Source organism: Taurulus bubalis, assembly GCF_910589615.1.
Source record: "Taurulus bubalis genome assembly, chromosome: 1".
NCBI lineage: Eukaryota > Metazoa > Chordata > Actinopteri > Perciformes > Cottidae > Taurulus > Taurulus bubalis.
The window spans coordinates 43,694,595-43,707,094 of NC_136589.1; the positions used below are offsets into that span (position 1 = coordinate 43,694,595).

The 12,500-nt window shown below is 45.9% G+C and overlaps 2 protein-coding genes across 2 annotated transcripts in view; one reads left to right on the forward strand and one right to left on the reverse strand.

Moving 5' to 3' along the window:
- The window catches only part of dnaaf11 (dynein axonemal assembly factor 11), a 13,865-nt gene extending 7,770 nt beyond the window's left edge, over positions 1-6,095 (reverse strand). Inside the window, exons 1-6 of the mRNA XM_079215764.1 lie at positions 5,993-6,095; positions 5,579-5,746; positions 4,373-4,450; positions 3,971-4,143; positions 3,531-3,703; positions 2,749-2,934 (exon numbers count right to left, since the gene is read on the reverse strand). Of these exons, the coding sequence (XP_079071890.1) occupies positions 2,749-2,934; positions 3,531-3,703; positions 3,971-4,143; positions 4,373-4,450; positions 5,579-5,735 (767 nt within the window). The 5' untranslated portion in view covers positions 5,736-5,746; positions 5,993-6,095. The remainder of the gene's footprint in view (positions 1-2,748; positions 2,935-3,530; positions 3,704-3,970; positions 4,144-4,372; positions 4,451-5,578; positions 5,747-5,992) is intronic.
- A 2,300-nt stretch (positions 6,096-8,395) lies between these two features.
- Positions 8,396-10,612, forward strand: LOC306732789 (uncharacterized protein; the record flags this gene model as incomplete). Its single annotated transcript, XM_079213952.1, has 5 exons — positions 8,396-8,654; positions 9,257-9,354; positions 9,889-10,063; positions 10,226-10,543; positions 10,590-10,612. The coding sequence occupies 5 exons, from the start codon at positions 8,396-8,398 to the stop codon at positions 10,610-10,612; spliced, it is 873 nt and encodes a 290-aa protein (XP_079070078.1).
- Positions 10,613-12,500: the final 1,888 nt, after the last annotated feature.

Sequence of the window (12,500 nt, forward strand, 5' to 3'; positions counted from 1 at the left end):
ATAGACTTCTATACAACCAGAGGAGTCGCCCCCTGGTGGTCAATAAAGAGAATGCAGCTTTAACACATGAAGCATAGACTTCTATACAACCAGAGGAGTCGCCCCCTGGTGGTCAGTAGAGAGAATGCAGCTTTAACACATGAAGCATAGACTTCTATACAGATAAAGGAGTCACCCCCTGGTGGTCAATAAAGAGAATGCAGCTTTAACACATGAAGCATAGACTTCTATACAACCAGAGGAGTCGCCCCCTGGTGGTCAGTAGAGAGAATGCAGCTTTAACACATGAAGCATAGACTTCTATACAACCAGAGGAGTCGCCCCCTGGTGGTCAATAAAGAGAATGCAGCTTTAACACATGAAGCATAGACTTCTATACAACCAGAGGAGTCGCCCCCTGGTGGTCAGGACAAAGAATGCAGCTTTGGCTTCATTCTTCAGAACTGGAGGTTGCCTCCTGGTTTAAACATTCAACAACATACCACATGTTATCTCCCGTCACATCTCCGCCCATGCACATCCATTAACTGCACCCATTTATCATCCGTCACTTATCTCGACCTCAAAAGGTTCTTCTGTGGTTTTTTTCCGGTTCAGCCGTTGCAGACTGCAGGTTGTATCTGCTGCTCGTCCGGTGTGAACAGCAGCAGCCTCCTGGCTGACCTTATCGCAGAATCCATCTCGGGAGCAGGAAAATTCATCTGTCTGACAATCCAGTGACCGCACGACTGCATGCATCAAGTCAGCAGCGTCCTGACAGCCGGGTGCAGGGAGACGATAAACACGGCAACACCACATCACCCGGATTTTATGCTTGGACGGCATGCGGGCCCGGGATGGTTCTTCACACACACCCAAAACTGTGTGAGTGTGGATGTGGCAAACTTCATCTGGAGGCCACGGTCAGACGACACTTCCAGGAGTTGTTCCTGATAAGTGACAGGTGGCTTGCTTCCGTTTGCTTCAGGCAACAGAAATGGGTTCCTCACCCAATCCAGATGTGCAGATTTATCCTCCAAGTCAGGAAAGTAGGAATGAAAATCTTGAATCAAGTTGGTCAAATGTCCCACTATGACCGACTTGACTTCAAAGCGTAATTCCAACAGCCGGTTGAGTATTCTCCCTCGAGAGAGCCAGCGCACCTCTGTGTGCAGCAGCAGTGTTGTGTGTTCAGCTCCCATGTGTTCACAGAGGCTTTGATGCTGTCGCAACACAGGGCTCATTTTCTTGCAGGCCAATGCTTCCCTGTGTATGACACAGTGAGTCCACGTCACGTCAGGGTTTTCTTTTTGAATGCGCGTTACGAGTCCTCTCCCGTTGTTTTTCCCTCCAACGTTTTGCAGAATAGAATGTGCTTATAAATGTCGTCAGTATCGATGTATCTCACAGGAGCAACAAGTTGTGCATTTCCACTGACATCTGTGGATTCATCCAGCTGGAGTGAAAAAGAGTCGCTAATTTTCCCCACAGAGTCATTTGACAAAGGCACAGGCTTTAGCTTCTCCGCTGCGTTTTTGTCTAGCATGGTCTCAGCCTGCACAACAGCGGCTGGAAGCAGCAGGTCTTCGGCTATAGTGAATGGTTTCTTGGCTTTAGCTATGAGCAAAGATACCGCATAAGAGGCCTCCAGGGCTTTGGATGATGTCGTGGAGGCTAAACTCAGGTGGCTTACCAGCGTAATTTGCATGTTTTGTCTTGAGATGCCGCTCAAGATGCGCTGGCTTCATGCTGCTGTTAGCTAGCCTCTCCCCACAGAAGAAACACAAAGGCTTGGTTGGGTTGCAACTCGTGGCCATAAATCCCATTAAAACATAGTCGTCTGAAAACTGACGGGATTTTGCCGGCACTAGTTTGGCCTTCTTATTAGCTTCATTTTCATTGGTTGCTGGATTACATTTTACCCAGATACAACAGATACGTTTTTCTGATTGGCTATTCGTGTAGCCCATTTCTTTTTTTTGATTGGCTGATGAGTGGCACCTCGCGGCAGAACTCCAGGGGATTCGGGGGAGACGTGCTTGATTCCTCCATGGTGAGGGCAGCGCGACCAGGTCATGTTTGTGCGCTGCGGCACATTAAATCATTAAATAGCCTAGAGTTTTTTTTCAGCGTGAGAAATACGATCTGTGGCGGGAGGGCGGGACTTAAGACCGAAATGAGTGACAGTCACGCACAATGCGTGACACTTGAGAGCCCTGCACTTGTCTCTGCATGTTTTCAGCAGCATAGCTGCTACGTTTCAACCACGACTCCATTGTTTGAGTTTAAAGGCGGCAGTGATAGACGGGTAGCGACAGGTGGCGTGTGCCAGGTTGGGTCAAACCATCCTGATATCGGGGAAACTCTGGGTTTTTAGGATTATTAAATAACCTACTTAATCTCAAATTCAGTTTATGAATTTACACTTATGTTTTTTTGAATATTTATTAAATAACAATTTTTTAAGTATTTTTTAATGGATGCTAATTTTAAATAGATTTTTTTTTAAATCTCACGGGAGGCTGCCTCAGAGGTTTACGATTGACTGGGGTTGTAGCGCCCCCCCAGTGGTCGAGAGGGGGCGGAGCTACAAAGCCCACTTCAGCCTTTGAGAAGTCTAGCTGGTTGAAGCTGAGGAGTTCTGTCTTTCATTAAGAACACACACACACACACAGACACACACACACAGACAGACACACACACACACACACGGACGGACACACACACACACACACACACACGCACACACACACACACACACACACTTACTTCTCCTTCCCCTTCTTCTTCTCCTGCAGGTGGCGGTGAGCCTCCAGGCGAGACTCGGGGGTGAACGCACACGGCGTGTTCCAGAACTCCTCTTCCCGCCGCTCTTCATCCTCCTCTCGCCGCTCTTCATCCTCCTCCTGGTTCTCCTGGTCCTCCTGGTTCTCCTGGGTCTCCACAGACGCTGGGCTGCAGAGACGGAGACCCGGCGGTGAGTAAACTCACCTTCATCAGGTCGGTGTGGTTCATTTTGACTCCTTCATAAATAAATAAATACTAAAATGACACGAACATGTCTACTTCCCTCCATCCTGTGTCCTTGGATCCTTAAGGAAGTTTTTACTTGTTTTTCCAGCTCAACGACACAATAATCTTTGATTTGAGTTTTAGAAATGTACCAGAAAAACTCTTTTGATTCTTTTTGTATTTCTACGTAACTTTCTCTTTTCCACTGATCTCTAAGTGTGACGGAATTACCTCAACATTTTGTTTCCACCGACGGAGACGACAACATTTCCTTTTTCTTCTAACGTTCTTATTTCTTGCTAAAATGTGTTCACTTTCCCAAAGCACCATCTCAAATATAGTCCTTGCAATTATGTATTTTTCTCATAGTAATAACTCATAGTTAGTTAGTTCAAGTTTTTTTGTGCACTTCCATAAAGTAAATGGACAATAAAAAGATGGAGTGAGATATGAGCTTCTTTTTACTTTCACCACATCGCACCTTGACCTTTGACCCCCTTGCTCGTGATAAAACACGGCCTGAAAGGACTCGTACTCACCCTCCGCAGCCTGGCTTCCTCTCCTCGTCTCCTTTCTCCATCCTCGCCTCCTTCTCCGTGGCTCTCCTCCTCAGGTGCTCCTTCTCCTGCTCCCTCACTCGTCTCCTCACCTCCTCCAGCCCCTGAGCGGCCCGCAGCCTCTCTGACCGGCTGATCTCCGTCCCGTCCAGCCACTGAGGAGACGATCCACACTGGTTTATCTTTAGTCTTAGTCTTAGTCTCAGTCTCAGTGTGTTTATTACTGATCAACATGATGTCCAAAGTTCATAAAATGTGATCCACCTTGAAATAAAACTAATCATCCTGGTTCTCGTGATTCCCTCTTTGAGAGCGCGTTGTTTAAACCTGGATTAAGTTACCTGCAGGTTTAAATTGGAGGTTTACACCTGGTTAGGTTACCTGCAGTTTTAAGTTACAGGTTTAAACCTGGGTTAAGTTACCTGCAGCTGAGGCAGAGCCGCCACCACGTACTGCCTGTAGTCATCAAACTGGGCACAGGGGTTCCCCACCAGGAAGAGCTCAGTGAGCAGCGTGTTGTTCTGCAGCGACAACACGCTGCTCACAAGACCCACAAAGTTCACCGTCAGGTCCAGCTTCTGGAGGCTCTCACAGCCTGGAGACACACACACACACACACACACACACACACACACACACACACACACACACAGTTTGATAACCTGGCTCATTCATTGAATTTATAAACCGTGATAAACCTTCTACGCTTCAGACTCAGTGACATGTAGCTGCTGTGTTCAACATTTATTAATTCAAGAATCCAAAGATATGGACACACACACACACACACACACACAGACACACACACAGACACACACATTGACCTTCAAGGTTTTCAATGACTTCAATGTTGTTCAAGGCCAGATTCAAATACTGCAGCTTCTTCAGGCGGCCAACGTTCTCTAGAAGCACAAAGAGGAAGTTAAACATAAAGTTATGATCATAGCTCGTAGCTCGTAGCTCATAGTTTATAGCTCATAGCTCTGTATGAGGGCGGGCCTAAACATAAGGTTATGATCATAGCTCATAGCTCGTAGCTCATATCTAATAGCTAATATGAGAGCGGGTCTAAACATAAAGTTATGATCATAGCTCGTAGCTCCTGAGAAATGATCCGCTGGCTCCGATTTCTCCGTAGCGGTTAAACATGAGATATAATTCAGTTTTGAGGATCTAACGAGCAATCTTTATTCGTTTATTATTTATTCACAGTAACGTTACTTCAGTTTGACTGAGGGAAAGGTTAAGATTCATAACTTAAGGTTTTAATTTAACTTTGACTTTGAACTTCGGCGGTGTCTTTTTACTTTTGACCGAATTGATTGCAATTATATGTGTATCTGTATATATATATAAAATACATTTAAAAAATACATATGACGTAATTGTTAATTACAATTAATAACTACATATTAATAATATATTACATATATAATATATATTACATATATAATATATTTGTAGCTTGTAGTTCATAGCTTGTAGCTCATAGCTCATAGCTCATAGCTCTTAGCTCTTAGCTTTTAGCTCTTAGCTCATAACTCGTAGCTCATAGCTAGTAGCTCGTAGCTCATAGTGCATAGCTCGTAGCTCATAGCTCATAGCTCTTAGCTCATAGCTCTTAGCTCCTAGCTCGCAACTCATAGTTCATAGCTAGTAGCTCGTAGCTCATAGCTCATAGCTTGCATGTAGAGGATATTAAACATAAAGTTATGATCATAGCTCGTAGCTCGTAGCTTGTAGCTCGTAGCTCATAGCTCTCAGCTTTTAGCTCATAGCTCTTAGCGCATAACTCGTAGCTCATAGCTAGTAGCTCGTAGCTCATAGCTTGCATGTAGAGGATATTAAACATAAAGTTATGATCATAGGTCATAGCTCGTAGCTCGTAGCTCGTAGCTCATAGCTCTTAGATCGTAGCTCGTAGCTCATAACTTATAGCTCATAGCTCTTAGCTCGTGGCTCGTAGCTCATAGCTCAGCTCTTAGATCGTAGCTTGTAGCTCATAGCTCATAGCTCGTAGCAGTCCTCACCGATCCGGGAGATGAGGTTGCTCTGCAGGTAGAGGATCTTCAGGTCGCGGCACCAGCGGTCCACGTGTTCGATCCTCTCGATGTCCTGCTGGTGCAGAGACACTTCCTCCAGCGAAAAGATCTCACACTCATTGTGCTCGGCCCGCCGGCGGACCATGTCCTCCGTGACTGGACGGACGAAATGGGACAACAACGTTAGAAAACAACAACAACAACAACAAGGACAACATGATGCATGATGATTAGATTAATGTTGTCACTACTTCTGGAGGTGTTTAATCACCCAGAGTACAGTACCATAAAGATGCTAAATGACTACAATCATAGACGCAAACTACCACAGAAAGACACAAAACGACTAGAAAGAGACACAACAGTTACACAAAGACACAAAACGACAACAAAGAGACCCACAGCGCTACCAATTCTCACGGTTTCGCCGTGTGACACACACTATTGCATGTTTCCACACGCACTCACGACCAATTTCTCACGGCAAATTTTTTTTCTGATTTTGGGCCGAGGCGTGTTCGTTCCTTTTCAAACTCCCCGACGATAGATGGCGCTAAGGAGCGCATCTGTAAACCTATTCGCTGCATAGACATCCTATTTACCCCAAAGAGTCCCGAAGTTAGCAACAGAAGAAGACTTTCAAACAGACACAACCGCGGGAGAAACTCAGGAGGAGCAGAGACTAAGGCAGACCTGATGACGGGCAGTGTTGATGACTTGGAGACTGAAGTGAAAGCGTACTGTTCTGCAGTTTCTGTCCTCAGCGAGCAACGGGTGCTGACCTGCGGTCTGATCCACTATGCAGAGCACTTTAAGTCAGGATCACTTCTGGATCTTTACTCTTCTCTCAAAGAGGAGAACTTTCCTCACATGAGGAGGCTCAGAAGATGTTGGTTCTCTTTGGATCTACCTACATGAGAACAAACATTCTAGTGATGAAGTTCAACAGATCAGATCCTCTCTCTCTGATACCTGTCAGCTGTCCTTCATCTCCACCTCATTCAACCAGACTTCATGCTCTTGTTCAAGCAACACAGACTGGACTTTTCTCCCCGAGTAAGAACAACTGAACTGGAAAACATCAAAAGCACTTATTGCTTTTGTTTAAAGTTAATACATTGCTGGTCTTTAACATACATATTTAAGGTAAGGTTTAAAAAAAATCTTAAAAAATTACATTACATTTTTTTACTTATTTTCATAGCCTTATTGTAACATGTATTCTTACCAGTAGCAGCTCAAAACCATATAATTTACAGTTTTTTAATAAAGTAATAACATTAATATTGAGTTAATTGAATTAGTTCAGAATTGGTTTGGCCCTCCACAACGGTCCAAATTTCTCATGGGAAAATTAATTGCCCACCTCTGGACTAAGGTATCTTACAACGCCAAATTAATTCAAATTTCCTGATATTTGAGCCACCAATGTGTGTGGCTGCGTGCGCGGCAAAAATTGGTCACCCCCGACAAAATCTCACTCCAAGGTTTTTTGAAAAGTTGGCAGCTCTTGACACAACAGTTCTACAAAGACACAAAACGACTACAAAGAGATACAACAGTTACACAAAGACACAAAACAACTATAAAGAGACACAGCAGTTCTACAAAGAGACACAACAGGTTCACAAAGACACAAAACGACTACAAAGAGACACAACAGTTCTACAAAATGACTACAAAGAGACACAACAGTACCACAAAGACACAAAACGACTACAAAGAGACACAACAGGTTCACAAAGACACAAAACAACTACAGAGAGACACATACAACTTCCACAGAGACACAAAATGAGAGAGACATAAAAACAACACAAAGCAGCATACACGTGACTGTTGAGAGAAACAGAGCCACTACAGGAGACCCACAACAACTACACAACGATAAAGTGTGTCTCTTTCCATCTGGATGTCTTACAACTATGTCACCCAACTGTTATTCGTCTTCTTCTAAGATCATTTTAATTTAAGGCTACTTGATCCATGTTTTGTTCCATCTAAAAGACTTTTTAAAGGCTCATTTACCAACGTTGATATCCATCAAAAGTTAGCTAACTATCAAATTACTGACATTATGTAACAGTTGAATAAGTATTTACTTTATAAACTATAACAATACTCATGAATACGAAGTAAAACGTGTAATTTAAACACTGCAGTGGTGAACAGAAGCAGTTTTCTTACTGTAGACCATGATCTCCTCTGTTGTCTGTTGTTGCCTAGAAGCGGACCTGGTGCCGCGTTCCCGTACCGTGGTAAATCCTAGAACTACAAATTAGTTCAACTTTTATTACAAATATATATATTTGAGTTCGACAAACTGAAATAGATGAAGTATCTAGTAAATAGCATGCGTTGTGTGTGGTCATTGTGGAACCACTACAGGATATATTAGATAGATAGAGAGTTACTGTATTAATCCTGCAGCATTTAAAGAATATAACAAATGTACAATATATACGACAAATGTAATAGAATACTATAACAAATTCACAAACCTCATAACAGAAGTTTATATTCACAAAATCATTAAAAAAAAACTTGAAATTGAATTTAGTGTTTACAAGGCACCCCCGTGATTCTCCTCTGCAAGCTTTTATTTTGAAAGTGGCATTGCGGAAATTGTTCCGTGAAACCCCTTTTAGAGGAGGAGACAACAACAAACAACAAGGATTATCCGGTACCTCACACCCCGCTTCAAGGGAGGACGATATTCTCTCCCACCCTCTTTGAACGCACCAGGCGTTTTTCTTCTTCTTCTTCGTCTTCTTCTTCTCATGTTGATTTAATTCACGCGCAAACATGACGTCCGGCTGCGAGGCCTTGCACGCGCAGTTGACGTCCGTCATGGAGGCGCTGACCCGAGCCGCCGTGGCGGAGATCTGCGAGCTGGTGGCCGGCAGCTGCGCCGTGCTGCGGCTGGAGGTCGGCCGCAGCCACCGGGAGAACCAGGCGCTGCGGCGGCAGCTGCAGCTGATGGAGGCCGTGGTGGCGGCCCGCAGCGCGGCGAGGCTTCCGGCGGCGCCCGGCGGCGGCGGCGGCTGCGTGCGTTTCTCTCCCGGTGAGTTCAGATATAAAGCTGTTTTATATCGACAGACACGCTTTCCTCCACGTGGATGTGCGCGGAATGGAAGACTTGATCTTCAATATTCCGAAAATGCACCGAGACACGTGATTGAGATCACGTGACGTTACAGAAAAGTTAAACCATTTTTAAATTGTTACTTTATTTAACAAAGTTCCTGATGTTTCCCACCTTCTTCTTTTTTGGCACAGAAAGTAAGCTCCTATAAATGAGCTACACATTAGTATTCACAGACAGGTGGTTTTCTTACTTCTTACTTCTTCTTTCTCACTGTATCATAAGAAAACCATGTTTTTGTCTTATACAGTAAGTACAACAAACTCATGAAAAGACACAAAATTACACTTTGTAGTCATTTTGTGTCTCTCTGTGGTTGTTTTGTGTCTCTTTGTAGTGGATGTGTGTAATTTGGGGGTTTTGTGTCTTTGTGGTCTCTTTGCATTTGTACTGTTTGTGGACATTTCAGTCTCTTTGGGGTATTTTTACACAGCAGTCTGCCTCATACCTCCCACTGAGACCACAGAAACCAACCCGATGGGCCGACAAGAAACCAGTGTTGATGTGTGTTTCCCACCCAGAGCACGGCTTACCAGCCGAGCAGAGAGGATATCTCAAAAGAAGTGGCAGAGTCCCCGGGATGGAGGCCACGACCGAGCTGACCCCCGACATCGAAGAGGTTGGTTTCCCCCAAACATTTCCTCTGTGCCTGAACAATGATAGTCACATTCTCTCTGGCCATGGAAGGGTTACTGAATGGGACTACCGGGCTCAGGGGCCCAGAGTGTCAGGCCAACGGCGACAAAATGTCACTCGAACAACGAGGAAGAGACTCGAAGTGAACACAAAGAGACACAAAAGACTACAAAGAGACGCAGTGACAAAGAGATGCAAAACCGCTCACAACAATTAGCAAAAGCAGCAAAACGACCACAAAGAGACACAAAACGACCACAAAGAGACACAAAACAACCACAAAGACGCACAAAATGACTACAAAGAGACACAAAATGACTACAAAGAGACACAATTATATTGTTCCTCTTGTTGAAATGCATCACCCCTGCTGCCTGTAGCTGGCGGGTCGCTCTCCGGTGGAGTTTGGTGCACGAGTGTCATTCTGGAAGTGACATTTTGGTGGAAAATGAAGAGTTAATTTAGCTGTAACCCAAAGTAGAACCCAGTTGACGGTTCCTTTCCGTTCTCCTTTCAGGATTCTTCTGCAGCAGCTGCAGAGGAGCCGAAGGACCAGGATGTAGTTTTGATCAAGGAGGAGATGGCGAAAGAGGAGAACAACGAGGACTACGAGCACCCTGACCACCACGAGCACCCTGAGCACGAGGACCACCCAGACCACCACGAGGACGAGCTGCTGCTCAACGAGGACGGTGAGAAACGGCGTTGGAGTTCGTTAACGCTGAATTCAGTTCCAAACTCCCAAGCGACGATTTAAAAAAAGCAATCACAGGGAGGAAGCCGTCCTCATTCTTCGATCCGGCGCCGTCTCTGGTGGAAGCTGCTTTAAACTAGATTATTTTGTGTGTCTGAAGGAACGGAGATGCAGCTGTCCGACACGGATGACGGTGAAGAAGGGCCCTCTGGGATGATGGTCCGGTCAGCGGCGGCCGCCATGAGGCTGTGGGATCCGAACGGCGACGACGTGCCGGCGGAGCGCCGGGGGACCCTCGGCTCGCCGGGTTCTCCGGGCGCCGCCTGGAGCCGCTCTTCGGACTCGGAGGAGTCGAAGACTCGGAGGCCCTTCCTGTTCGGGCCCGGGTCCAGCCCCGCCTCGGAGCTGCAGCGGGGCGCGACCGCGATCGGCTCGCTCCCCTACGACGGGGACCCGGAACTGTTCTCCTTGTGGACCGGCCGGGGCCTTCCGGGCACGGCGCCGGACCCGACCGCCGTGCCCAGCGGATCCCGGCCGGACCCGCTGAGCCGGCTCTGCGTGGACACCGGCAGGCGCTGCTTCGTCTGCAGCTACTGCGGGAAGAGCTTCACGTCGTCCCGCAGCCTGGAGACGCACCTGCGTGTGCACACGGGCGAGCGGCCGTACAGCTGCGCGCAGTGCGGCAAGCGCTTCACGCAGTCGGGACACCTGAAAACGCACCAGAGCGTGCACACCGGAGAGCGGCCCTTCGGCTGCCAGCACTGCGGGAAGAGGTTCGCCGGCAAGCAGAACCTGAGGATCCATCAGCAGAAGCACCACGCGGAATAATATATACATATATATGCACTTGTGGTACTGTAAAGAATCCACACTGACCAGAACCTCACTGCTGGCACTGAACTATCCTTTAAGTAGATCTTCTTCAGAGGAAGGCCTTTTAAAACCACATTTTAAGACTCAAATGGTATGACTGTTTCTTAAGACGTTCTGGAAGCCGGAGGCAGAGCTGAGCGGGATCCAGATCAGATCCTGACCTCAAACACAGCGACCGCACGATGGACGTGAGTTCCTGCTCGGGCTGGACGGTATGGCCAAGGATTCATATCACGGTATTTTGTAAGATTCTGGAGGTTTCACGGTATTTTTTTTTTTTCCCCGAGTAAACGCATTCATTCATTGACGCCGACAAGACCGTCGTTGTTCAGAATGTAGGGGGGAAAACACGGGAAGAGACGAACCGGAGGAGTCTACCCAGCATGCAGTTCGGCGGTGTAATTTTATAAATGTACAAGTATTAGTGTTACAAATTGTTTGTGTCACAAACTGTTGTGTTTTGCACCAGTATGACGGTATATGAAAAATTCATAACGTATGGCAGTTTGAAAGCGGTATACCACACAATGGACGTGAGTTCCTGCGGCTGTACGAAGCACGCGGATGTTTACCGGGTGGATCTGAACGCCGTGTGTGCTTTGCTTGCGTTGCAGACGCAGAGTCTCACTCGATGTCGCGACAGAGGAGAGCGAGTCCGGACGCGACTTCCCAGACGAGAGGAACACCGGTGGAGGCCGAGTTCTGGTGCAACGATACAAGTTGGTCTGCATTAAGTTGGTGCCGATAAGATTTGTAAAAATAAATGAACATAAAAGTGGAAAAAACATTTCTCAAGTGTGAAGCTGCTTTTCTCTTGTTTTTACATCTTTCGTAAACTGAATATTTTTAGACTTTGGACTGTTGGTCTTCATTTCAATCATAGAAGTAGAACACGAGCAGGTCGGTCAGAGTGGCGGCCATTTTTATTTATACCGGTACTTCTGTATAAATTTCGACAGAGTTGCAGACTCACTGCGACTAAAACGAGAGGTGGAGTTGTAACGTTACAACGCGAAGAAGGTACATTTCAACGTCATGTGCCACTACATGGTGGCAATAGAAAGCTAGCTAACTAGCATACAGGGTGGCAATAGAAAGCTAGCTAACTAGCATATATGGTGGCAATAGAAAGCTAGCTAGCTAACTAGCAGACATGGTGGCAATCGAAAGCTAGGTAGCTAACTAGCGTACATGGTGGCAATAGAAAGCTAGGTAGCTAACTAGCATACTTGGTGACATTAGAAAGCTAGCTAGCTAACTAGCGTACATGGTGGCAATAGAAAGCTAGGTAGCTAGCTAGCATACTTGGTGACATTAGAAAGCTAGGTAGCTAACGGTTCAGGGTCCATTCTCCAGTAGTTATTGATTTATTTGTACACTAATGTCCTGCTCACTTTATCTTGGTCAAAATTTTTCAACAAATTTACAAGAAAATAATAAAAGTATGAATATTGTGTGAATGATATTTAAAAGCCACTCTCTCTCTCTCACTCACACACACAAGGCTGTGTGTTGAACCGTCCTCTGTCCCCACACGGTCCAAAAGAAGCACAATAGAACTG